Source organism: Aethalodelphis obliquidens, unplaced genomic scaffold, assembly GCF_003676395.1.
Source record: "Aethalodelphis obliquidens isolate GAN/ISIS:26980383/991018 unplaced genomic scaffold, ASM367639v1 scaffold5, whole genome shotgun sequence".
NCBI classification, from domain to species: Eukaryota; Metazoa; Chordata; class Mammalia; order Artiodactyla; family Delphinidae; genus Aethalodelphis; species Aethalodelphis obliquidens.
This window is the reverse complement of record NW_020837949.1, coordinates 27323997-27349327: the sequence shown is the minus strand read 5'-3', so window position 1 is coordinate 27349327 and position 25331 is coordinate 27323997. Positions and strand designations below refer to the sequence as shown.

Genomic DNA, 25331 nt, shown 5'->3' with positions numbered 1-25331 from the left:
TCAGGCCAAGTGCCTCCACTGACTAGTGATCATGATTTAAACTCTTGGAGCCTCGGTTTCCTCATCTGTGAAATGAGGGCATGCATACACGTGATTTGAGAGATCTCTGTCTTCACTTGTCCCTTTTCATTATCACTCAGCAGGACACATCCTTCTTTCCCAAGACTGACATTTCTACTCTTGTTTCTATTCCATTCCACTTCCACCTGACTCTTAGCCAATCAATATATTCTCTCTCTCGCTCTTTTTTCCCCTAACTTCACATAGCTCTGTTTTTACTGTCCCCTTCCCCTGAGTGTAAAACCAGACTGACACTACCCTTGTTCTAAAGGAACACTCTACCTCTGGTTATACCATGCTTGCTCTTTTTTCCTTTTCTTTGTCAAACTTGAAACAATCATTTAAACTAGCTGCCTTGCCCTCCCACGATGTCCTCACTCCTTAACTCTCTTCAGTCCGAATTCTGCCCTGTAACCCCACTGTTCCACTGCACCTGCCCTCTTGGAGGACACTGATGAGAACCAAAAGCCTCTTCTCAGCCATCATCCTACTTGGCCCTTACACAACATTGCATGCTCCTGACTCATCCTCCCTTTGGAAAATGGTCTCCTCTGTCTTTCAAAATCCCACATGGGGCTTCCCTGGTGGCGCAGTGGTTGAGAGTCCACCTGCCGATGCAGGGGACGTGGGTTCGTGCCCCGGTCCGGGAAGATCCCACATGCCGCGGAGCGGCTGGGCCTGTGAGCCATGGCTGCTGAGCCTTACATCCTCACACCTAGTTACTCACTACCTTCTGACTGTACAGTGCCCTAAGACTAAATCCCCCCATCACTTCACAGCTAATCTAGTTCTGCCTCTCATCATTTGTCAGTACATTGGTAATAAACTCCTAACTGGTCTCCCGTCCCCAGACTCTTATAATGCCAATGTGCACACTGCTATTCTCAACTGTGCAGAGACATGCACAGACTATCCACTGCCTCCCTGCAAAACTGATGACACGATTTTTGTGCTTTGATTTTATGGATTATTTGCATTCATTTTCTCCATAAACATGGTGTTTATCTCTTTTAAGATTGGGCCAGGTTACACAGACAGATTTTCTCAACTGATCAAGGGGTGCTGCACACAGCTAGAGTCCTCTTTAAGGATGCATGTTCAACTGTTACTAGGAAGGTAATATTTTAGGGAGACAGACTTTGGGGTCTGACTGATCTTGGTTTGGCCTTCAAACTGCTAAGCTGAATGCCAACTTTCTCAACTCTACTAATAATAGCCAACATTAATGGAGCACATGCTTTGTGTTAGGCACTGTTCTAAGTGCCATTTATTTTATGTAAAACTCAAAACAACTCTCTGAGAGAGAGAGATATCTTATTATTATCTTCATTTATATTCTGGGAAAATAACAGGATTAAAGACATTAAGTAATTTGTCCAAGAGCTGGTATTTGAACACAGACATTTTAATCTCAGAGCTATACCTTTAATTACCACTGTATACCACTTCCACAGCAAGGATATATAGGATTCGTGGGCACTATAATATATGTAATTCATCTGGCAAGGGCTCAATACATGTCACTTTACCTTCTTCCTTCTATGTCAAAGAACAAATGTTATTATGTTTTAAATGTTTTCATGGTTTCCATATATGTATGTTTTGTCTAGACAATGAGATGGAATCTTCTTTCTGGTAATTTTTATTTTTTGCCTTTTCCGAAAGAATTCAAAACCATGCCTTGCACATTGTCAGTCCTCAACAAATGTTTGTTGATTGACTGAGTGAATAAGTGAAGATCTGTTTTTTATTTGCACAGAATAAAATTTAGGTTTCTCAGAATTCATTGTTCTTATCTCCTTTGTGTAAAAAAGAGAACAAAAGACATCACGTATAATATATAAATATATTTTATGTATAAGTAAATAGATAGATAGACAGATAGATAGATAAGGCTTTTAAATGTGTTATCCAGTCTCTTCCTCCCATAGTTTATTTGTAAGATAGCACCTTTTTCTAAATGTCAAAGGCAGGAAATCATTGACTCTCATGCTTATGTACCCTTTGGAAGTTGGCAAGACCCAAAATGAATTTGTACAAAATGATCGTTGGTATTGCTCAAAAAGATGGCAAGCAGTGTCAAGAGAAAAGGTGAGATTATTGTAGTGGATTTGGAAATAAAGGGCGATTTCTCTCTGGCTCCAAACATCTGAACATAGAAAATAAATCTTTTTTATTTTCTGCAGTTTTAAGTTTCTGAAACTTTTTCCAGTGAAACTGAAGGCATTTCATTCCATTGTTGCTTTGGGTTGCTGTTGTATTTTTTAGGGTCAATATTTAAGAAAACATTTATTAAATAGTTTGTTTAATAGTATCAATTATACTTTGTTACATAAGGTTGTTTTCCCCCTTCTATTTTAATATTTTCTATCAAGAAGGGATACTTTGAGTTTTTTTCCAGTTTTCATATAACTCTTAATGTTAAAGAAAACTTGAAGAAAAAAACCCACTAAATTTTAAAGCACATTTTAAGTATTTTCTAAATTTAAAGAACATTTTGGCCAAATTCCCATGATTAGAAGAACTAGAAGATGAGACAATTGGGGAAAATAGTTACTAAAACATTTTTCCCAAAGTGCTACAATGCTCTCAATCTGTCATTGCAAATGGATGAATGCATTCAGAGAGTCAAAGGAACAGTTAAATAAAAGAAAATTTTGTCGATACATTGGGCAAGAACACAAAGACCAAGGGCAAACTCAATGTGGTCATTTTGACAATACCAAGTAATTTCATGGGAATGGTGGAAACCAGCAGTTCTCTAACACCAACGAAGATAAAAAATAAAAAATTGGTCTAAATTTTAGAAAAAGAGATTTGCAGAGAGGACTGAAATGTGGAATCTCTTTCTTTGGGGGATTCGTGGGAAAGGACAGAAGTCTAGCTTTCAGAAAGGGATCAAGTACATTTCCTATCTTGAACTGGGAGATAAATGGGATAAATCCTCTCTGCACTAGGAATTTTAGAAGTCTCCCACTTATAAACCAAATGTCTTTCTAAGGTTCCTTTCTAAGTAGGCCGTTGGAGTACACATGATGGTTGTGTACTAATAGAAACAATAAGCGCACATGGAGGTCTGTGTTATAAATTCCCTAAACTGTTCTGTTAGTGTTCTCTTTTGTACATAAGTTCTCATTCTTTCCACAACGGAGGGTGACATTTTTGGAACCTTGGATTTCTTGGAACATCTTGCAAATAATTTCAGAAAGTTCACAGAGTTTCTGAATCTGTTTCCTAGAGTGTGGTTTTCCTAAATTTTTCTGTGAAAAGGACCTAAATCCTGTTCCAGGCCATCCTCAGCACTGCCCACCTTCCAGGCACTCTGACAGTTATCTGTCCTATTAGTCCTTGAAAATATACCTTGGGTGCAGGATCAGATTGAGCTCTCACAAAAAAGCATGGACTTTCAGACTATTGCTTCAATAGTTCTTACATGGTACCAAGTATTTTTGCATAGTCTACTTCATTTAATTCTCACAATAATCATATGAACTGTGACTATTTTAGGTATGAAAAAATTAAGTCTTGGAAGAGTTATTTACCCTTTATTGTTCAAATTCACAAAGTAAGTGACTGAAAGTTGTGGAATTTTTAACTCAAGTGCTCTGACTGTATCCAAGGTTCCCCATTTTCTGCACTGGAGTAACATCACAGCATTAACTTATATTCAGATTCATACATCTGTCCTTAGAATACTTTATTACTGCTATTTTTGGTAATTGCACAATCCTTCAAATCTTTTTCAACCTCAACACCAAATTTTCTGTAATGAGCAATTCTGTTTCCTGCTCATCATTTAAGTTCAAATGTCAGTTGCAAAACCCTACATAAATTGTCCCATGTAAACAGTCCCCTTTCTTTGTAGGTAACTACCATTTGCAATATTATTTATAAAGAAAAGTGTCTTCTGTGTTTGGTGAGCATGGTCATCCAGGAGTTATTTCTTTCAAGGTGACCTTGCAATCTGCAAACACCTGTTAATTCACTATGCCCTACATATTTAACTCCATGGGAACGAGTAGAAGGGCATGTTTCTAGAAATATAGAAGTCCTGATGGGGAACAAAGGAGAGTTAACTCAATATAGCATCTGTCTTTGGATTCTCTGAAACAAGTAAGAATAATTCTTATAATTTGTGTGTTGTCCATTTATTAAATCACCAGTCCAACAATTTTACTTACATATTGAAATGCTCAGCGAAGATCAAGTTGGTGGAGGTACCAGTGATCGTTGTCAATCCACCAATGGTAGAAGAGTAAGCAACGCACAGGCACATAAGTTTACACATCATGTGGTCCTTCTTTGTTCGATATTTGCTTCCTGTGCCTGAATTCTGTTCAACAATAAAACGTACATGAGAACAGCTCTGTTTGTGGTCATAACAAGCAGTAATAGCATTTGTTATGGGCTGAATGTCTGTGTCCACCCCACCGCAAAATTCATATGTTGAAAGCCCTAACCCCCAATCAGATGGTATTTGGAGGTGGAGACTCTGGGAGGTAATAGGGTTAGATGAGGTCATGATGGTCGGGGCCTTGCATGATGGGATTAGTGCTCTTGTAAGAGGAGGCACCAGGGAGCTTGATCTTTCTCTCTCTGCCATGTGAGATCACAGAGAGAAAGCAGCCATCTGCAACCTAAGGAGAGAGCTCTCATCAGACACTAATCCTGCTGGTACCTTGATCTTGGATTTTCAGGTTCTAGAACTGGGAGAAATAAGTTCCTGCTTTTTAAGTCACCCGGTCTATGGTATTTTGTTATGGCAGCCCAATAATGCAACCTTTATCTTTCCATCAATAGAAATGTTAACAATAAAAATACATAACCACTGAAATACTTTACACAGTTTCATTCATTCATCCTTCTTTCTTATTCCTGAGGCAACTCTTAACTTCCTTTCTTCCCTTCTCACCAAACACTCCCAAATCTTTCCAGGGTTTTCCCTCTGAACTGGTGGTACATGGTCAGTGAATTCCTAAACCTCTTGTTGGAGTGTTTCTTTATTTGGCACTTTCTCTGATCCTCCCCAGAGGATACCACTACTTGTGAAATTGAACGTTTTCACCCTCTGTACTTCACTGTTGAGAGAGAGAGTCAGTGTCCTTGTTCTCACCCTCTTCCAGGACATTAATCCTCTACTGACATGAAAACTAATCGACTTCTCTTTAAGGCTCATATAATTTGGCTCTTTCTCTGCCTATTCTTTTGGACAGGATGTTCTGATCTCCCAGTCACCCACTGCCATCACTAAAGATGACATGCCCATCTGGCACACAACATTCCTCATCCTGCAAATCCTGTCAGCACCTGGATAACTATACCGTCTTCATGAGTAACCCCTTAAATATCCGGGCTTTACACATTTCTTAAATCTCATTTCCAGAGACCTTCGACTCCGCTCTTCCTGTCACCCTCTCCTCTAGTTCCTGCACAATAGCACATCCTCAGATGGCTCCATCTGAAAAAAATCACTATTTCTAATGTTTCTGTTTAGGAATAGAGCTCCCTAAGGTGCAATACAAAAGCAACTTCATTCCTTCTCTCGCCTGTGATCCATGTAACACACTCTGTTGGTCTGATTCTTGCTATCCCTGGGGTGAAATCTGGAGTAGAATCTATAACATTTTTGGTCACTTCATTTAATAGAGTCTTTCAGTCATGTTTAGTTTAAAAAAAAAAAAAAAGCAACCTCATTTCAGTAGCTGAAATAAAGAGTCCTCTACTAGCAAAAGTCCAAACTTTAGTAAAGTTAAACTTTTGCTTGTCCCCTAGATCAGGCTTGCTGAAAAGCCCATAGTTGGAAGTAGGTTTGTGGGTTTGTATTGTTCTCTCTCTTCTAGCTCCAGTTTCTCCCACCATTTGCTAGTTCAAGTTTCTAAATCCTCCATATTTGGAGTGGCAAGGGATGGACAGTATCGGGAGAAGAGCAGTAAGGATTAGGAGAGGTCTTAGTTGACTGGTTTAAGTAAGATACGATGTTAGTACTCTTTATGGTTTTTTTTTTTTAACATCTTTATTGGAGTATAATTGCTTTACAATGGTGTGTTAGTTTCTGCTGTATAACAAAGCGCATTAGTTATACATATACATATGTCCCATTTCTCTTCCCTCTTACGTCTCTCTCCCACCCTCCCTATCCCACCCCTCTAGGTGTTCACAGAGCACGGAGCTGATCTCCCTGTGCTATGTGGCTGCTTCCCACTAGCTATCTATTTTACATTTGGTAGTGTATATATGTCCATTTGCATAGCAAAGGAAGCCATAAACAAGACGAAAAGACAATGCTCAGAATGGGAGAAAATATTTGCAAATGAAGCAACTGACAAAGGATTAACCTCCAAAATATACAAGCAGCTCATGCAGCTCAATACCAAAAAAAAAAAAAAAAAAAAAAAAAACCCAATCCAAAAATGGGCAGAAGACCTAAATAGACATTTCTCCAAAGAAGACATACAGATTTCTCTTTATGTTTGATGGATGTTCCAGATGGCCTCATCTGGTGGGCGGTATTATGGGTTTTATGCGTCATGGTGCTTTTAGAGATTCCTGTCACCCAAATAAGAACATCAGGTTGCTGCTCCTTCTGTGGAGTAATGCACCTCTTCCACTATGACACCCTGTGGTTTCTGCATGTGATGGTCACCCGATCTCTTGATGCAGAGGTCGCCTTGCCCTGTCAAGAAGCTGTCTTGGGGAAAGTTGCTTTTAAAATGACCCCAAATACCACTCCTGTCATACATCTGGCTCGGGGGAAACAGGCACCTCTGCTCCGTTCGCAGTGAAAGTGCAGCTGACTCTCCATTAGACAAGGAGACTCAGCAGTGACTTTCACTTTTAAATGTTTCAAGAGTATGTCAAATACTAGTCCACTGATCTCTAGGAAACAGTCTCAAGTTTTCCAAGTGGTGATTCCTCAATATCTATTGCACTGTCTCGAGGTGAATGGAAGGCTCCAAAAACTGATCATACAAGTTGGAGTTTAGGAAAATATTCTAAATTTCTCCAAAGGCAGACTGTCTCTCAACCTTCTCATCTTCAACACTAAATTTAAGAGTCTAAAACTGTTTTTTGGTCACTTGCTTTGCAAATCCTGTGTAAGTAAAACACAGGAATACTTATGGTATGTGCTTGATATGATAGTTCTTCAGGGTAGAAAGAGCCTTGTTTTACCACTCCATTAACCAAGCATTCTGCAGTTTACCACAGCTTCTTTTCCAACTTAGCTGTTGAATTACTTCTGTCCCTGTTGTCCTTTGACTCTATTGACAAGCCTTGGTCACTAAAGCATCTAGTTATTATTCCCAGTAGTTTGGTCCTCTCCTTTCTTCACTTCCTTTCTTATCCAGTTTAGATTTCTTGGTAAACCAATTCAGTAACTTTCTTTTTTAAGGCATTTTTTTTAACATCTTTATTGGGGTATAATTGCTTGACAATGGTGTGTTAGTTTCTGCTTTATAACAAGGTGAATCAGTTATACATATATCCCCATATCTCCTCCCTCTTGCGTCTCCCTCCCTCCCACCCTCCCTATCCCACCCCTCTAGGTGGTCAAAAGCATTTATTTTTATATTTTTATTTTTATTTTTTTGCGGTACGCGGGCCTCTCACTGTTGTGGCCTCTCCCATTGCAGAGCACAGGCTCCGGAAGCGCAGGCCCAGCGGCCATGGCTCACGAGCCTAGCCGCTCTGAGGCATGTGGGATCTTCCCGGACCGGGACACGAACCCGTGTCCCCTGCATCGGAAGGTGGACTCTCAACCACTGCGCCACCAGGGAAGCCCCAAATGCATTTATTTTTAAAGCCACTTTATTGAGGTATGATTGATATGTAAAATGTTGTACGTATTTAATATATACAACTTGATGAGTTTGAAGATAATTATACACCCATGAAGCCATCACCACCATCAGTAACTTTCTCAGCAAAACCCTAAACTCTCTTGTCTCTCTTTAGAATGATAGTTCTTTAGCAAAATTTTAACTTTGGATTAACCCAACAATTTACTTTCTCTGCGTCACGTCTGCCCCTGAGCAGCCAAGTTCTGTTGATGAAAATTACAGAGTAGGGCTTCCCTGGTGGCGCAGTGGTTAAGAATCCACCTGCCAATGCAGCGGACACGGGTTCGAGCCCTGGTCTGGGAAGATCCCACAGGCCGCAGAGCAACTAAGCCTGTGCACCACAACTACTGAGCCTGCGCTCTAGAGCCCATGCTCTGCAACAAGAGAAGCCACCGCATGAGGAGCCCGCGCACCACAACAAAGAGTAGCCCCCGCTCGCCGAAACGAGAGAAAGCCCATGTACAGCAATGAAGACCCAATGCAGACAAAAATAAATAAAGTAAATAAATTAAAAAAAAAGAAAAGAAAAAGAAAATTACACACAGTAGAGGAGATTAGGCTCCCAACATTCATGGTCACAACTTTCAACTGCTTTGTTACTGCTGCACCTCTACCCTGCTGTGTTTCTCTCACCAAATGATTCTACCTGTCTCCACAAGAAAACTTAAAACCTTCCCACTTCTCTTTTCACCTCCCTCCTCTCACTCTTCACGGGTAGCCCTGCCTCCTATTCCACACAGAAAATAGAAGCTGGTAGAAGTCTCCCTGTCAAAGGTAGAAACATACTTGCATCTGCCCTTCCTTCCGTATTCTACATACAAAGAGAGTAAATCTCTCTCCTCCAACTAGTTTCTGAACCCCAATCTCTCAGGCCTCCTCAGAAACCTTATACAATAGACTTCACTAGAATTTTCCCACCAAAGTTTAATCATTTTCAAGTCATCTTTCCAAAAGAAAAACAGAAGGCCTTCTTAACCCCCCTCTCAATGAAACTACTGCCCACAGCACATCCATTTTCACAGCCAAACTACTCAAAAGAGTTGTCTGTATTCACTGACTCCATTGCTTTAACCTCTCCAATCTGGCTTCTGTTTCTTCAATCCACCAATACATACTTGCTATGATTATTGACAACCTCCATATTACTAAACCCAATAGATATCGTTCAGTGTCAGGTTTGTAGACCTCTCAGCAGCACCTAAGATAGCTGATCACTCCTTCCTGCTGCAGAACTCTTCTTTGGGCTCTGTGATATCTCAGTCCTCTGGGTTTTCTTCTACATTTCTGCCTGTTCCTCTGTCTCCCTTGCCAGTTCATTTTCCTTGATCCTTCCTTAAAACTGGAATTTCTTGAAACTCTGTCATAAGTACTTGTCTCTTCTCATAGTAATATTTCTCCTTAGGAAATCTCATATGTTTTCATTGTTTTGAAATGAAAGATAAAACCAGACCACCAAACTTGTTTTCAGCCAGACTTCTCCTTTTAGACCTATCAATCCAATTGTCTGTTCGACATAATTTGAATGTCTTAAATAAAACTCCAATCCCCAAATGTTCAAAACCGAACTCATTATTTCCTTCCTCAAGCCCTGTTCTTCTTCAGGATCATCTATATAAGCTAATAGCATTACCATCACCACGATTACAAACACTTAGAGTGTGCCTAGTATGCAAAAGCACTGCTTCAGGTTAAAATCAAATAAATGATTTAATTCACATTTTTCTTACAACACAATGAAGGTAGTACTGCTAGTATCCCACTTTACACATGAAGACATGAAGCACAGAGAGGTTAAATGGCTTCCCAAGGTTATAGAGCCTGGAAATGGTAGACTTGAATTTTGAGACCATGGAGGGCTCATACCCTCAGCCACTACACAATATTTCTCATCCTCCTTGAAATCATTCTTTTCCTCATCCCACCAAATCCTGTCAATTATATCTTCTTAAATACATCTGGAGTCTGTTGGGTTTTTTCCATCTCCACCATCACGTTTGATCTAAGTCATCGTTACCTCTGATTTGAGTTACTGTAATCACCTCTTTATAGGTCTCCAATTCTTGCCTATTTCAGACCTGTCTTGCGCACTGAGCCTTTAAAAAAAAAAAAGAACTGGATGTATTTAAGAAATATGCAGACAGAAGAATTGCCCCGTTTCATACAGATAAGCATGCTGTGTGTGACACTGGCACTGAAAGATCCTTTTGAGAAATCATGATAGGAAAAAATGTCTGCTCACTAAAAGCCATCATGGATGTGGGAATGGCATTTAGCATGGCAGGGTCAGGACACTGGATTGTAATTTGCCTTTTACTTTCTAATTAACTTAAAGGTTAGCCCCCAAAGGTATCTACCCTTCACCCCAAATAAATTAATTTACAGATGTCTCCCTTTGCCTTATATTTCCTACATGGGAATGATTTGTATTTTCTACATGATAAAACTTTCCATTGAAAATTTGAAAAATAAAGGATATGTAAATAAAAGAGTAAAATAAGTTTAAAAGTTCTTATCAGTGATACAAAATGACAAATGAAACTTAGGGCTTAACTATTAGCTATTTTACTAAAGGAGAGACTTCAAACACAAATCAGAAAGTGATATATAATTTGGATATTATTAAATTGATAATAAGAAATGGAAACTTAAAGATGTAATGTGCATGTAATTTCTCATCACATTAAAACTTTCAAAAATACAAAGAAAAAATTGGACTTCATATATGTATATATGCAGTCATATATATAAAATGATAAAACTGCACTGACAGGTATAAAATTTAAAAATCAAAATAGAAAAATATTGACATATTTGCATGCTTTAGACCTTATGGACTTCTCGTACTTTTTTCTTATATAAAGACTTTAAAACATACATGAATGCTACAGCACAAAAGGTGATGTTTCTGCAAATACCGTGGACAATTTAGAAGAGCATTACAAATTCAAGTTAAATTCAAGTCCTGCAGTAAATGGTAATGGTAATATATCATAAAACACATCAAGGGTTAAGCGGAGGTCTTTGGGAGGTGGCATGGGGCGCACCACTTGCGTTATCTAGCCAGTAAACATGAATCCCATGCAGTCAGCTCTACTGTTATTTTTACTTAGGGCCTGTGATTGCTGGACTGAACTACTGTGAAGAGATGATACTGCAGTAAGGGGTAAAAGTTGAGGACCAGAGGGATAGTAGTAGAGGGCAATGGGCAGGAAAATACAGCTCTTAAGGAAGTCTGAGATGAGCCACTAATTAAGCCAACGATTGGTACAGAAACTATAAAAGGGAGTGGGGGGTGTCCTTAGCAAATTAATCTTCTGCTCAAGGCAGTAGTTTCAACCTGAGACCAAGTGTTTGACCCTAATCTAAGAGGGTGTTGGAATAAGTCACTCAGGGTAGAGAGTAAGATTCAGACCCTGAGAGCACATATTTGCAGATTATCAGACTAATCATTACATTTTTCCATGAGTGGAGAAGGAATTGGGGGGGGGTATATTTTCTCCTAGGAGTTCGAGAGAGAAAAAAAAATCCGAAGTGAAGAAGGGAGAAGCAAAGTGTCTAGAGGGGTGAGGCTGGAGACAGTCAAGGATGAAGTGGCCAGAGAAAACCTCTTGTGCTGGTGACCAAAGGACATTGCCATGGCTATACTGTGAATGGGAAAGTACTTGTTTTATGTTTCATGATGAGAGACTTCTGTGAAATTAAATGTATAGAACGATGTAATTTTTAAAAAAATAAAAAATATATCTACATATGTGCCTAGAAATAAGACTGAAATGAAATGTGTCAAGATATGAGAGTACCTGCTACCTTCTTGATACTTTCTGTATCTTCCACAATCATAAAAAAGTTTTTTTAATATATAAAAGAATCATAGACTATTAGAACAGATAGTATTTAGAGATAATCTGGTACACAGACCTAAATTTTCAGAAGAGCAAAAATAAATCTCAGTGTGACATAATGGTCACAGCAGAATTGAAGCAGATTTCTGTGTATCCAAGTTCCCTCTCAGTAATTTCCCTTGTGTCATCTTGCCTTCCAGAACACTTTTTATTTATGTGAGTTTTTTAGCCTACATCTAAAACTTTACATTTAATTACATTTCATATTGCTTAGTGTGTTTTTATTCAATCCCAGTTGTGATCGTACATTCGTATTTCCCACAAATATATGACATCTAAGACCTTGTGAGTATGTCTCACAACTTCTTTCAAGTGACTGAGAACATTTTGTTCAGGACATGACCAAATTCAGAATCCTAAGATAACTGGGTGGTGCTCAGGGTCATTTCTGAACAGAAATCCTGCAGGTCCAGATATAACTCACTATTGCCACCTGGTGGTAGTGATTGCAGACTCCAGTGATTAGCACCAACCCCGGGTGCTAATAACGCATGCAAGAATCACCATGAACTAAACCAGTGGTCTCCAAGGCAGTGTACAAAAGAATTCATTTGGGTGAGTGTGGTATAAAAACATTAGGGGTTCTATTTATATTTCTATATTTATTCAAGGCAAATTGCACAAAATATTAGTTCCTGCTAACCATTTTCTGCTTGCCAAAGACAGCCAGTTTAAAATCTTCCAGCTCTTTTTGGACATTTGCACTTACTTTAACAGTATTCATATGATACCATCTCTTGATTTCTCAGTTGAAGGCATTACAGTTAAAACTCCACTATGTTAGATGATGAGAATTTAGCTATCTTTCACAGCATCCTCCACTGAACACACTTATACTTTTCATGTCTCCGTCGTTCTCCCATTATGGCTATATCGTAAGTTTGCTTAGAGCAGAGTTCAGTGTTCAGAATGTTGTCTAGATATCTGTTAACAGCTGAGCAATGGGATTTATATTACTTTTCCTGTTTTGTGTCCCCTGCTTACTTGCTTAGCTTTCTAAGTGGATACCACTAAATCAGCCCCAAGTATTCCCTGGTTGTTTAAATCTTCCCTTCGAACAGTCAAGTGACAGGACACCTAATCTACATCAAATATTCTACCAATTCCATTGTCTTAGAGACATCTCTTCCAGGGCTTTTCTGCTTGTCCTACATCTAGTCATTTTCTTCCTTGAAGCCATTTCCCCCTTATTGCCTGGGAGTTCCCAGTGTTGGTATAAAGAAGTCTTCTGCCATTCTTTTCATCTTAAGGAATCTGTTTTTCCCCCTTTCTGGAAACTTTTAGGGTCTCTCTTCATTCATGTCTGAACTCTCAGTGCCCTTCCCTGTGTGCATCTGTTTCGTCAATTTTGCTGGCACGCAGCGGGACTTTATGTCATAAAAATTATATTCTTCTTTTATGGAAGTTTTCTTGAGTTTTGATGTAATCTCAGTTTTCTCTATTCTTTTTGTGAAACTCCTATTATTTTCTTATCTTGTTTCTTCCTTGTATACTAAAATTTCCACTTATGTTTTATATCTTTACATTATATTGATATTTTGTATTTTATGTATTTTCTATTTTATTTATATATTTATTTTTTGCTTCTCGTGCCTCTTTTATGGAATGTCATTCATATTTCATGAATGCAATTTCTTTGTTCACCTCTCTGAATATATTAGTGATAGTTTCTTGTGTTTTCAAATTCTTGCACAGTCTCTGTTTCCTGCAAGTTTCTGTCTCCTTTTTGTTTGTTTGGGTCTCTCTCTTTCATGCCTGAGGCTGTCTTCAGATATCCAGGAACTTTCGTGGTTTGCTCATATTTAAGGCAGTGAAAAGCTGGTTGGAAGTCCTGTACTTGTGCTTTGGGATTTGTTGTTGACTGTGGGCACATATATAGTATCATCTGACTGGAGCTTTTTTTGAGAAAACCCAATGCTATATATTTTCATCTTTTCTCTTGTGCTCATTGCATTCCCCAAAGAAAAACCTCCTGGTTCCTTGCCTACTGTCACCTGGAGGGAATAGGCCTGGCTGTTGGGGACAGTGGGGTGGAAGGTGGGGCTCTCACCATTCAACATATTAACTGTCACTCAGTGTCCCTGTTTTCATTGTGAAACCTGTTCCTGACCCTGAACTCCTTCCTGTCTGCTTTACTGTGTCAAAAGACTACACTTCCCGGCTTCCCTGGTGGCGCAGTGGTTGAGAGTCCACCTGCTGATGCAGGGGACGCGGGTTTGTGCCCCGGCCTGGGAAGATCCCACATGCCGCGGAGCGGCTGGGCCCGTGAGCCATGGCCGCTGAGCCTGCGCGTCCGGAGCCTGTGCTCCGCAATGGGAGAGGCCACAATGGTGAGAGGACTGCGTACCGCAAAAAATAAATAAATAAATAAAGACTACACTTCCGTTTGGTGGAGGAGGAGCAGCTGCATCCATGTAGAGGTTGGGAAGAAATTTGTGGATTTAACTGTTCCATAAAATTTTTTTACTTACCCTTACTTTTCAACATTTTTAAAAACTTTGAGGGCTGCTGCTAGGTAAATTAGATTTTTTTTTTTAAACATCTTTATTGGAGTATAATTGCTTTACAGTGGTCTGTTAATTTCTGCTTTATAACAAAGTGAATCAGTTATACATATACGTATGTCCACATATCCCCTCCCTCTTCTGTCTCCCTCCCTCCCACCCTCCCTATCCCACCCCTCTAGGTGGACACAAAGCACCGAGCTGATCTCCCTGTGCTATGCGGCTGCTTCCCACTAGCTATCTATTTTACATTTGGTAGTGTATATATGTCCATGCCACTCTCTCACTTTGTCCCAGCTTACCCTTCCCCCAGCCCGATAAAGAAGATGTGGTACATATATACAATGGAATATTACTCAGCCATAAAAATAAACGAAATTGAGTTATTTGTAGTGAGGTGGATGGACCTAGAGTCTGTCATACAGAGTGAAGTAAGTCAGAAAGAGAAAAACAAATACTGTATGCTAACACATATATATGGAATCTAAAAAAAAAAAAAAAAAAACGGTCATGAAGAAGCTAGGGGCAGAACAGGAATAAAGACGCAGACATACTAGAGAATGGACTTGAGATTGCTTACTTTTGTAACTTACTGTTGACTTAGAATTCCACTTTCATGGGATAACTGAGGCATCTTTAACTTTCCAGCTTCCAAAATGATTTTGCTGTCATCTCCTCTCTTGATATTTTTATAACTGTGACGTATGACTTAAAAATCTATTCTTGTTTTAATGGAGATTTGGGATAGAGTGAAGGTAAATGAACCTATTCAATCTGCCATCCTATCGGAAGACGCGATATTTCTCTTTTTACATTAAAAAATCCCCAAGAAATAAATGATTCTTGACTAATAATTATTGCACAGATTGACCTTAGTGCCTTCATGGCCCATACATTGGTGGATGATGGAGGTAAAGGGAGAGGAGAGGAAAGCTCCATGTGCACAGAGGGACTGACAATAGGGCCCTGCCCACTTCGTTCACTCTTGGCATATTGAGTTTATATGGGCTTGGTAAGTGGATAACAAATTATCCTTTCTAGTTTTAATTAAACTAGCCCTCGCATAATGTGCTTACGGCTGTACATGATTTCTACAGGAAATGACTTATGTAAAAAAAAAAAAAAAAACACACACCTAGAATGAAGATAATACAAGAAAATATAAGAGGATATCCTTCTCCTACTTGTGATATGAATTCTTCATGAAGATCTAGAGAAGATCTAATTAGCAATAACCTGAAAACTCAGAAGAGCTGGCAACAAATTTGAAGTTATCAATAAGACTCCTTGAAATAGGATTTATATCCAGTGTAGTTAATAAAGAATTATGATGCATATTGTGAATTGGGATATTTGTTTATATAGTAATAGTATAACAAATAGATATTCAAAATTTAGCACTCAAGACAGGACTTTTCATAAAAATTCTGTTTCTAGCAATGTCAAAAATCAATTAAATCCAGGATTTATTTTACAAAATGTTATATCCTAAATGTTAAGTATGTAGAAGCTTCCTTTGTAATTTCTTAGTGAAGAGCAAAAAATCAAAACATGCATGCTATTAGAAAAAAATCCTGTTCTTTTTATAGTGGTAAAAATGACTGAAATGATATATAAATAATATAGCAGCATAGGACGTCAGTATAAGTGTGTGTGTGTGTGTGTGTGTGTGTAGGATGATATAAATAATAAAGAACAAAAAGAAAATAAAAAAGAATGCAGGAAAGAGAGATGGAAAGAATAAATATTTAGAAAAAATAGAAATCTGGCACTAAAAATTATTCTAAATTTATAAAGTCACAGAGAGTTCAAGGGGATCAAACTTGTCAGGCAAAAATTTCTAACCTGGATAAAAATGCAGAAGCCAACAATATGCTTTTTATAAGAGAAACATCTAAAGTATAAGGACATAGAACTGTTGAAAGTGAAAGGATAGAAGTAATGTCAGGTAAACACTAACCTAAAGAAAGCTGGCATTGCTATTACATTATCATCAGACAAACTCAAAGACCCCAAAACATTACCATAGATTGAGAGGGACACTGCAAAATGGTAAAAGTGTTAATTAACCGGAACATATAAACATTCTAAACATTATTACGTGATAGGGACATAATAACATAATCTGAAAATATATAGAAACCAAAATTGACATAACTATCAGGAGAAATAGATATAGCCACGTCATGGAGGGAGATTTTAACAAAACAGTTGCATTAATTGCTGGGTTAAGCAGACAAAAAATTGTTAGGTCACAGACAATTTGAAAATCACAACTGGCAAACTTGATCTAATAGACTTGGAAAATACTGCACCCAGTAAGTTGAAAATATGCAATCCTTTTTTAGCACAAGGAAGTATTTATCACAATTGGCCACATGCTAGTCCACAAATCTGCCTCAACAAGTTTAAAAGAACTGATGTCATACAGACCAGTTTCTGACCCCAGTAAATTTATGTTAGAAATTAAAAAACAAAACAAAAAGTAGCTACAAAAGACTCATTTATTTCAAAATTTAAAACACATGTCTAAGCAGCTCATGGATCAAAGACTCTAGCGTAATGGAAAGCAAAAAACACAAAGAACTAAAAAATATGGAATACAGCTAAAGTGGAAGAAATGGAAGAAAATTTGTCCCCTCAAATTCTTACTTTGGAAGAGAAGAAAAGCTCAAAAAAAGTAATGCAAATGTATACTTTTAAAAGTAAATGAACAGAAACTAAATGCAAAGATTAAATAGACAGAACGAAGTAATAAAGAGAAGAAACTAATAAAGTAGAACATGAAATAGGATCAAAAGAGCCAAAAGCTGGTTCTTTGATAAGACTTATAAGACATAAAATCAAGATACTTTTGGAAGAATTATTCCAAAAATGTTTAAAAGCATAAGTAAAAATATTAGTAACTAAAAGATAAATAACTAAAAATACTGTAGAAATTAAAGAGGTAATAAGTGAATATTATAAACAACATGCTACTAAATTTGAAATGGAATGCATAAATTCCTAGAAAAATATAACTAAAACTCAAGGAGAAATAGAAAATATGAATAATTCTGAATCCAGGAAAGTAATAGAATAATTACTAAGTATATGTATATGCCTTCTACTTTCTCCTTTCTGTTTCCTGCTAGCTGGAACAGAGAATGGATAGAGGGAGATGAGGCAGCCATCTTGAACCATGAGGTAGCCATCAAGTGCTGAGGATGGCAGAGCAAGAATAGAAAGAGTCAAGGTCATCATGGTTGTGGAGCCACCATACGAGCCTATTTCTGTCTTATTAAAACTATTGCTATTTTTGGTCTTTGTTGAGATGAAGAAGTAACTAATATAAGTGGTAATACTGAAAAGAAAATAAGAAAATGATTAAATGAAATTCTGGACTGTAGCTATGTTGATAAGGGGATGGATATGATGGTCTGAAGAAAGGAGATGGAATCAGAGAAGAGCTCATGGAGATTTCTAGAAATTGTTATGTTCTATTTCTTAAGCTGGGGTGTTGGTAAATACCATTTTATTCATTTTATTCTTTTAAATTTGTGTTACATTCTTTAAATATGTATATATTAAAATATTTCATAATCAAGATATATGAAAAACAATTTGGGGACAAAATAAATGTATTCCTTTGTTAGGAAATATCATTGGAATATGAAGAGAAAAATATTGTTGAAGATTTTAGGAAACAAAGTACAGTATTAGAATAAATTTTATGGTATGGGAGGTTTATTGTACAGTTAGAGGAAAGTACAGATGCTTCCAACATGGCTAAGCTCATGTTATTTGCTAGATAATATTTTAACAATATGAAATGTGAAGAACCACATTTTTGTGATTCAAAAATGAAAGATATATGGAAGAAGAGGTATCATCAATAGTCAGTTATTTCTTTAATAACAAAATGTTTTGTGGAACCCTAGCTAAGTAAACCAGTGGAGCCCAGCTAGGGCTTTGACTACAATAAATATTAAAATCTGAGTGAGGTTGTGTTCACAGGTTGCTGCTATGATTCCTCTCTCTTTTTTTTTTTTTTTTTGCGGTACACCGGCCTCTCACTGTTGTGGCCTCTCCCATTGTGGAGCACAGGCTCCGGACGCGCAGGCTCAGCGGCCATGGCTCACGGGCCCAGCCGCTCCACGGCATGTGGGATCTTCCCGGACCGGGGCACGAACCCGCGTCCCCTGCATCGGCAGGCGGACTCTCAACCACTGCGCCACCAGGGAAGCCCCCCTCTCTTTTTTAAATGAATATTAAAATAAATTATTTACTCAGAAGTGAATTTACCTCACCAACGGTTGCCACCCACTTCTCTCTTCTTTCGGAAGATGGACCTGGCAGAATTTCACGTGGATCGGGTGTGACCTGTTTGCTGACACCCAGGCATTTACCTTCACTTTAGTGAAGCCTCTTTGTGGGGCATATTGGATCCCCAGTGTATGTCAGAAATATCATCCTTTGTTCTGATTTAACACCATTGATAATGAGGCATCCAAATTCTCAGTTGAATGGAATGAGTTCTCATAAATTGGATTAGTGAGTAGAATAGTTACAATTTCTTTTGAAAGTTCAACTTCATCTTGTATTCCCAGAGGCACAGAAAACTGCCAGGTTAAAAAAGGACCAAGTAAAGGGTACAAACTTTCAGCTATAAGATGAGTAAGGACTTAAGAGCCATCGCAAAACATGGTGACTGGAGTTGACAACACTGCACTCGACAATTGAAATTTGCCAAGAGAGTAGAACTCAAATGTTCTCACCAAAAAACAAAAAAGAAAAGAAAAAAGGATAAATATGTGAGGTGATCAATGTGCCAATCAACCAGATGGGGGAAACCATTTCACCATGAATACTTCATCAAATCACCATGATGTACACTTTAAATATCCCATGATCCTTTTCAACTTTATTGAGGTATAATTAAAAAATAAAATTGTAAGATATTTAAAGTGTACATCATTGTGATCTGATCCACATATACATTATGAAAAGATTACCCCCATCCAGCCCATCAATACATCCATCACCTCATGTTTCTCTTTCTTTCTTTCCTTTTTCTTTTTTTTTTCTTTTTTTTTGGTGAGACATTCAAGTATCAGTCCCCTAGCCAATCTCAACCATACAACAGTATTATCAACTCTAGTCCCCATGTTTTACATTAGGTCCTCTGACTTTATCTTATAGCCAAATGCTTATACTCTATTACCAACCTCTCCCTATTTACCTACCCACCACCCTGCCCCAGCCCCTGGCAACCATTTTTCTACTCTTTGTTTCTATGAGTTTTACTTTAAAAAAAAAAAGATTTCCATATATAAATCAAGCGATGCAGCATTTGTCTTTCTCTGTCTGGCTTATTTTACTTAGCATAGTGCACTCAGGTTTCATCCATGTCATTGCAAATGGCAGAATTTCCTTTTTTGCCATGGCTAAATAATATTCCATGGCCTATACATACCACATCTTCTTGATCCATTCATTCACTTACGTTTTTTCCATATCTTGGCTACTGCAATGAACATGGGAGTGCAGATATCTCTTCAATATCCTGTTTTCATTTCCTTTGAATATATACCCTGTAGTGGGATTGCTGGGTCCTATGGTGGTCCTATTTTTAATATTTTGAGGAACCTTCATACTGCTTTCCATAGTGGTTGCACCACTTTACATTCCCACCGACAATGAACAGGGGGCTCCCTTTTCTCGACACCTTCAACAACACTTGTTATCTCTTGTCTTTTTGATGCTGCTGTGATTCCTAAAGGGTGTGTAATAGGCTCTCTCTCTCAATCATTCTCCCTCTCTCTTTCTTTCTGCTCACCTCTCTATAAACCGCAGGGTTTGGCAGGATGAGTAAAGGAGACCCGTGAGTTGTCTCAAGTGAGGTCCGAGAGGCATTAACAATTGGCTTTGCTGCCGAATTTCACGCGGTCTAAGAGAAGGCAAGAGTAATCAAGAAGAACCTTTGTTTGTAGCACCTACTTGATCTAATCTAAAATTCCTTTTCTACATTTGATCTAGGGGCCAGATAGTCTAGAACTGATATCTTCTTACTCGGCAGCACTAATGCCCCTAGTCTCTGACATTATGACCCATGCTAATTACTGTTATATGGTTCTTAGAATTTTTGGAGAATATTAAAGAGTGCCCTCTTACGGAATTTGATTTTGAATAATAAGAATTTCACCCCCAAACTAAACAACACGTAATTAAAAGCAAAATTCAATTTGTTCAAGGAAATTTTCCTTTGAATTTTTCCCTTTGGGGAACAAGAAATTATATAAGATGAATGGAAAACAATTATTTTAGGCCTTTCATTAAAAGTGTACTGATTTTTCAGTTCCTTTCATTCAAAGATGTCTGGAGGTTTAGAAATAGAGCTAGTGTAAAAATCTGAGGTATCTCTTTGATTAATACTAGTGCTTGAAAGAAGGAAAATATATAGCAACTTGATTCTTCTCTTGGTATGTAAAAATTGATTTTTGGAAACCTGGAACTCATTTCTTATGGAAATAATATGAGCGATGATTGGTCTCCCAATTGCTCCATTGGAACCTGACAAATCTATTCCCTCATGTATGTCAGTGTCATTTTGGGGTCTTCCTTTCTTCTTGTTCCTTTTCTTCTCTAAAAATATTTCAGCTACTTTTGGAGTAATATAGAATTTATGGTCAGTTAGGTCTAAGTACCTACCCAACATTTTTATTCTGGGCATGAGTAGGGAGTTCTGCTAATGGGTGGGCCATTGCCTATAGTGAAAAGGGAACTTGGTGAGTCATGGAAGACATCTCTTTTTTAAGTATGCAGCTTAGGAATATGACTCTTAGATAGGAGTGCTTCTTAATCAGTTCCTGGAATCTGAGGAACTGCTGAATATCCATCAGCTTCAAAACCAGCATATAATCATCACCATCAGCTGCTGCAGCAGCAGCAGTGGGAAAATTATCAAATTATCATCGTTATCATCTTTACCAAAACTTTGCAGTTCTATTAATAATAATTTTAGGACTGATAAAGTATATAAAGAACTCATACAACTCACTAGCAAAAACATCCAACCAACCAAACAAAAATCCCCAGACAAGCCAATTGAAAAATGGGCAGAGGAACTGAATAGACATTTTCACAAAGAAGACATCCAAATGGTCAACAGGTACATGAAAAGATGCTCAACACCACTAATCATCAGGGAAAGGCAGATCAAAAGTATAATGAGTTATCATCTCACACCCGTTAGAATGGCTATCATTATAATAGCATTATGCTAAGTGAAATAAATCAGACAGAGAAAGACAGATACTGCATGGTATCATTTATATGTGGAATGCATAAAAGCCAAACTCATAAAACAGAGAGTAGAGTGGTGGTTACCAGGGGCTGGGGGTGGGCAAATGGGGAGATGATGGTCAAAGGGTGCAAGCTGCTAGTTTTAGGATGCATAAGTTCTGGGGATCTAATGTACAGCATGATTATTATAATTAGTAATACCATATACGTAGCTGGAAGTTGCTAAGAGAGTACATCTTAAATGTTAACACTGCAATAAAGGAATGGTAATTATGTAATGTGATGGAGGTGTTAAATAAAGCTATGGCGGAGATCATTTTGCAATATGTGAGTATATCAAATCAACACGTTGGTGATTCAGATGTGTAAAAACATGGCAAAATGGTGCAAATTACCAAAAAAATCTATGACTTTCATTTTTTTTCTCTTCTTTGAAATTTATTTTAAACCATCCCCTCTCAAAAGGAGTAATATTTGGATCTTTTTTGACTTGTAGTTCACATTCAAAGCCAAACCACACAGGATTTATTTTAATTCAATAAAATGTCCCACCAACTTCATGAAAAAAGCAGAAGACTAAAACATTATGAATATAAATATCCCTTCCATTTTATAGCTAGATTAAGTAGATATAGATTCTTCCACATAATCAGTTAATCTTAAATTATCTAGTTTAAATCTAGCAAAGAACAGGTGCAATTTACTATAATTATAACACAAACTATACAATATGTTTATATCTGAGAAGAGATGTGTAACTGCTAAAAATCAAAACATATCTTAAATGTACAGTATGTAAAAAATACTTTCATGTGATCTCTTATAAATAGCACTATTACAGAGCAAAAAGTGATCCCTTAATTTTTCTTTTACACCAAGCTAAATTTGTATATATAAAGTTCTAGAAAGACCATAGAATCATTGTTCAAAGGTCTTCTCTTCCAGACTCAGATCTTAATCTTTACTGCCTAAAATATACCCAAATTACCTTACTTCTCGCCGTTGAAAACTTATTTCCCCTCAGTGTTTCCCATCTCAGTCTGTGGCATCACCATCTGCCTTTACCTAGCTTACTGTAGCAGAGGCATCTTCTATACTTTTCCCTCTCTCATCTACAAAGTCAGATTAATCAAAAATTCAATTAGGTCCATACCCTCTGCCTTTCACATTGTTGCCACAGTAAGCTTCTTAAAGGGCAGAATTTAACATGCTGCCTCCTGGCTTCAAAGCTCTCTATTTCCCTTAAGATGAACTAAACTCTTTTGCATGGCATGAACAGCAATTTTTAACCTGGTCCAACCTATCCAAACATTTCACTTTCCACAGCTCATTCTTGGCACCTGCACTGGAGATGTTTCCCAAAAAAAGCCCTGCTCTCGACATTTTGGGGTCTTTGAATTCATCTTATTCTCTGATTATGTTACCTCTTCCTTTTTCTCTCCTTCGTTAATTAGTCAAGATAAATATCTATTGAATACCTACTCTCTGTCAAACAATGGAATGTGCTAGGGGATTATATGCTGAACCAAGTGGACACAGTCCCTGCGCTCATGGAGTTTGCACTTCCCTGATTGCACAGGACATCTTGCTCCAGACTCAAATTCCTTTACCTCACATTCCCTCTGGCAATATTCCTAGATTGAGCTAGTTGCTCCAGCTTCTGGGAGATCTGGCCTCTGTGTGCACCTTTGCTGTGGTATTTATGTCACGCTTTTTTTTTTTTTTGCTGTATGCGGGCCTCTCACTGTTGTGGCCTCTCCCGTTGTGGAGCACAGGCTCCGGACGCGCAGGCTCAGCAGCCATGGCTCACGGGCCCAGCCGCTCCGCGGCATGTGGGAGCTTCCCAGACCTGGGCACGAACCTGTGTCCCCTGCATCAGCAGGCGGACTCTCAACCCCTGCGCCACCAGGGAAGCCCTATGTCACGCATTTTTTTTTAAGTCCATCTTCCCCATTAGACTCTGAGCTGCTTATGGTAAGGAGTAGGTCTTTTCATCAACAGACCTTCCTACAATGCCTAGGACAGTGTTGGATGTCAAATCATTGGAAGCCAAATTTAGGCATCACACCAGAAAACTGGGTTTGTAAAGATGACCACGAGAAAGTTACCGAGTGCAAGTATATCCAGCAGTTTTTAAAGCCTATTTATAATGCATTCTTCTGTAATACAGCGGGCGTACTGTTGATTTTCTGTGTTTTAAAAGAATTACTTCTCTCCCTAAAGATGATAATGTTTTCATAAATATGTATTCAATTCTCATCTTAAAAACCCTTAATACACCCTGTAGCTAGTGGCTTAAAACTTATCTTTGTATTATTTTCTCTTTACATAAAATTCGCTCTTTCCTTGAAGATTTCTGTAAATAACAAGAAAGTTTTCTTTTTCCTATTGAGTTGCATGCTAATGCATTATAGCCTGAGGAAGGAACATATGCCCCACTCTCATATTTCTAATGCCATGGTTACCGTTGGACTATTTCTATGCAGGATTATTTTTCAATGGTCTCAAGATATATTGCTCCCAATACAACCTAGTATAGTATTTTTACATTGATTTATTCTGGGGAAATGAATTCTATGGGATAGTTTACAAAAGTCTCTTTCCTTCCTTTAATAGGCAGAATAGCTACAACAACTCCTCCATCTGTGTTTGACAGTAGCAGCTCATGAATTCTGCATTGAATTTAGTGGTAAGGAAGACACTAAAGATAACTGGATTGTAATTACATGAATAGGAGTTGCTCTAAGTTCATACCCTGGAAGAAATAGGATGAGCCTAATAAAAAGGCAGCAAGATTTTAATAAGAAAATGAAACAGTATTCTGAGACTAGCATTATATTTCTTTAAACTACATATGCTAACTGCCATCACCACGAACCTGGTAAAAGGAGAAAATGAGGCTGATTTTCAGAGCCTAAAATGTTTCCTATCAGGATGTTGATTTCAGTCCATCCATGAAGGCTTATCAAACCATTACAACATGCTTTGATGTAAGCAAGTAAAGTAATTTATAGACAAGGAAGCAAGTAACAGGTTTTAAAATGCACACGTATCTAACTGCAAATCTAATATAATTTTATGTATAATTATTCAGAGAGAATCAAATTTCATGTACCTTTTCCAGCTCCATCTTGCTTGAAATTTTCCCTGCATCATTACTGTATCTGAAAAACAAATTGACCCAGTTTATAATTTTATTAAAATGTAATTCAGAAAATCCTAATCAAAATAATATTCTTTACCCTGGAACTGGTTTTGTTTTCTCTTTTCTCTCACTTGTTTCATGTCCATTAACATTTTCTGCAAAACATTAAATGGAAAAAAATAATAATTTAAATGAAGGGTTATCAATGTGTGTATGTGTGAAGATGGAAGCATTATTAGAAACTGAAAATAAACAAATTCACCTTGTACTGACATAACAGTCATCATAATAAAGTATTTTACGAACACCAATATCCTCCCAACATTTTTTTTCACTGCATCAGAGCAGTTTATCAGACCAGAAATAACCAAGGTAAAATGTGATGCTGTTTCCAAATAGAATATAAGAATTAAACGTTCCCAATATTATGCAGGAAAGTCATTTCAGTATAAAAGAGTAACCTGGAGGTCTACTGATAAAGGCATGAAAGACAGAGAAAGTTCTAATAGACTGGCTGGAGGATAGAAAAGTCATACTTATTCTTTCCCTTTTGCCAGAGAATGTAAATTCAGCCATTAACTGAAAGTAAAATATTTGG

At 37.8% G+C, this 25331-nt stretch overlaps 1 protein-coding gene across 1 annotated transcript in view; it reads right to left on the bottom strand.

Moving 5' to 3' along the window:
• The window catches only part of SLC13A1 (solute carrier family 13 member 1), a 76656-nt gene that overhangs the window by 26028 nt on the left and 25297 nt on the right, over positions 1-25331 (bottom strand). The window contains exons 5-7 of the mRNA XM_027102064.1: positions 24831-24888; positions 24704-24752; positions 4242-4393 (exon numbers count right to left, since the gene is read on the bottom strand). Of these exons, the coding sequence (XP_026957865.1) occupies positions 4242-4393; positions 24704-24752; positions 24831-24888 (259 nt within the window). The remainder of the gene's footprint in view (positions 1-4241; positions 4394-24703; positions 24753-24830; positions 24889-25331) is intronic.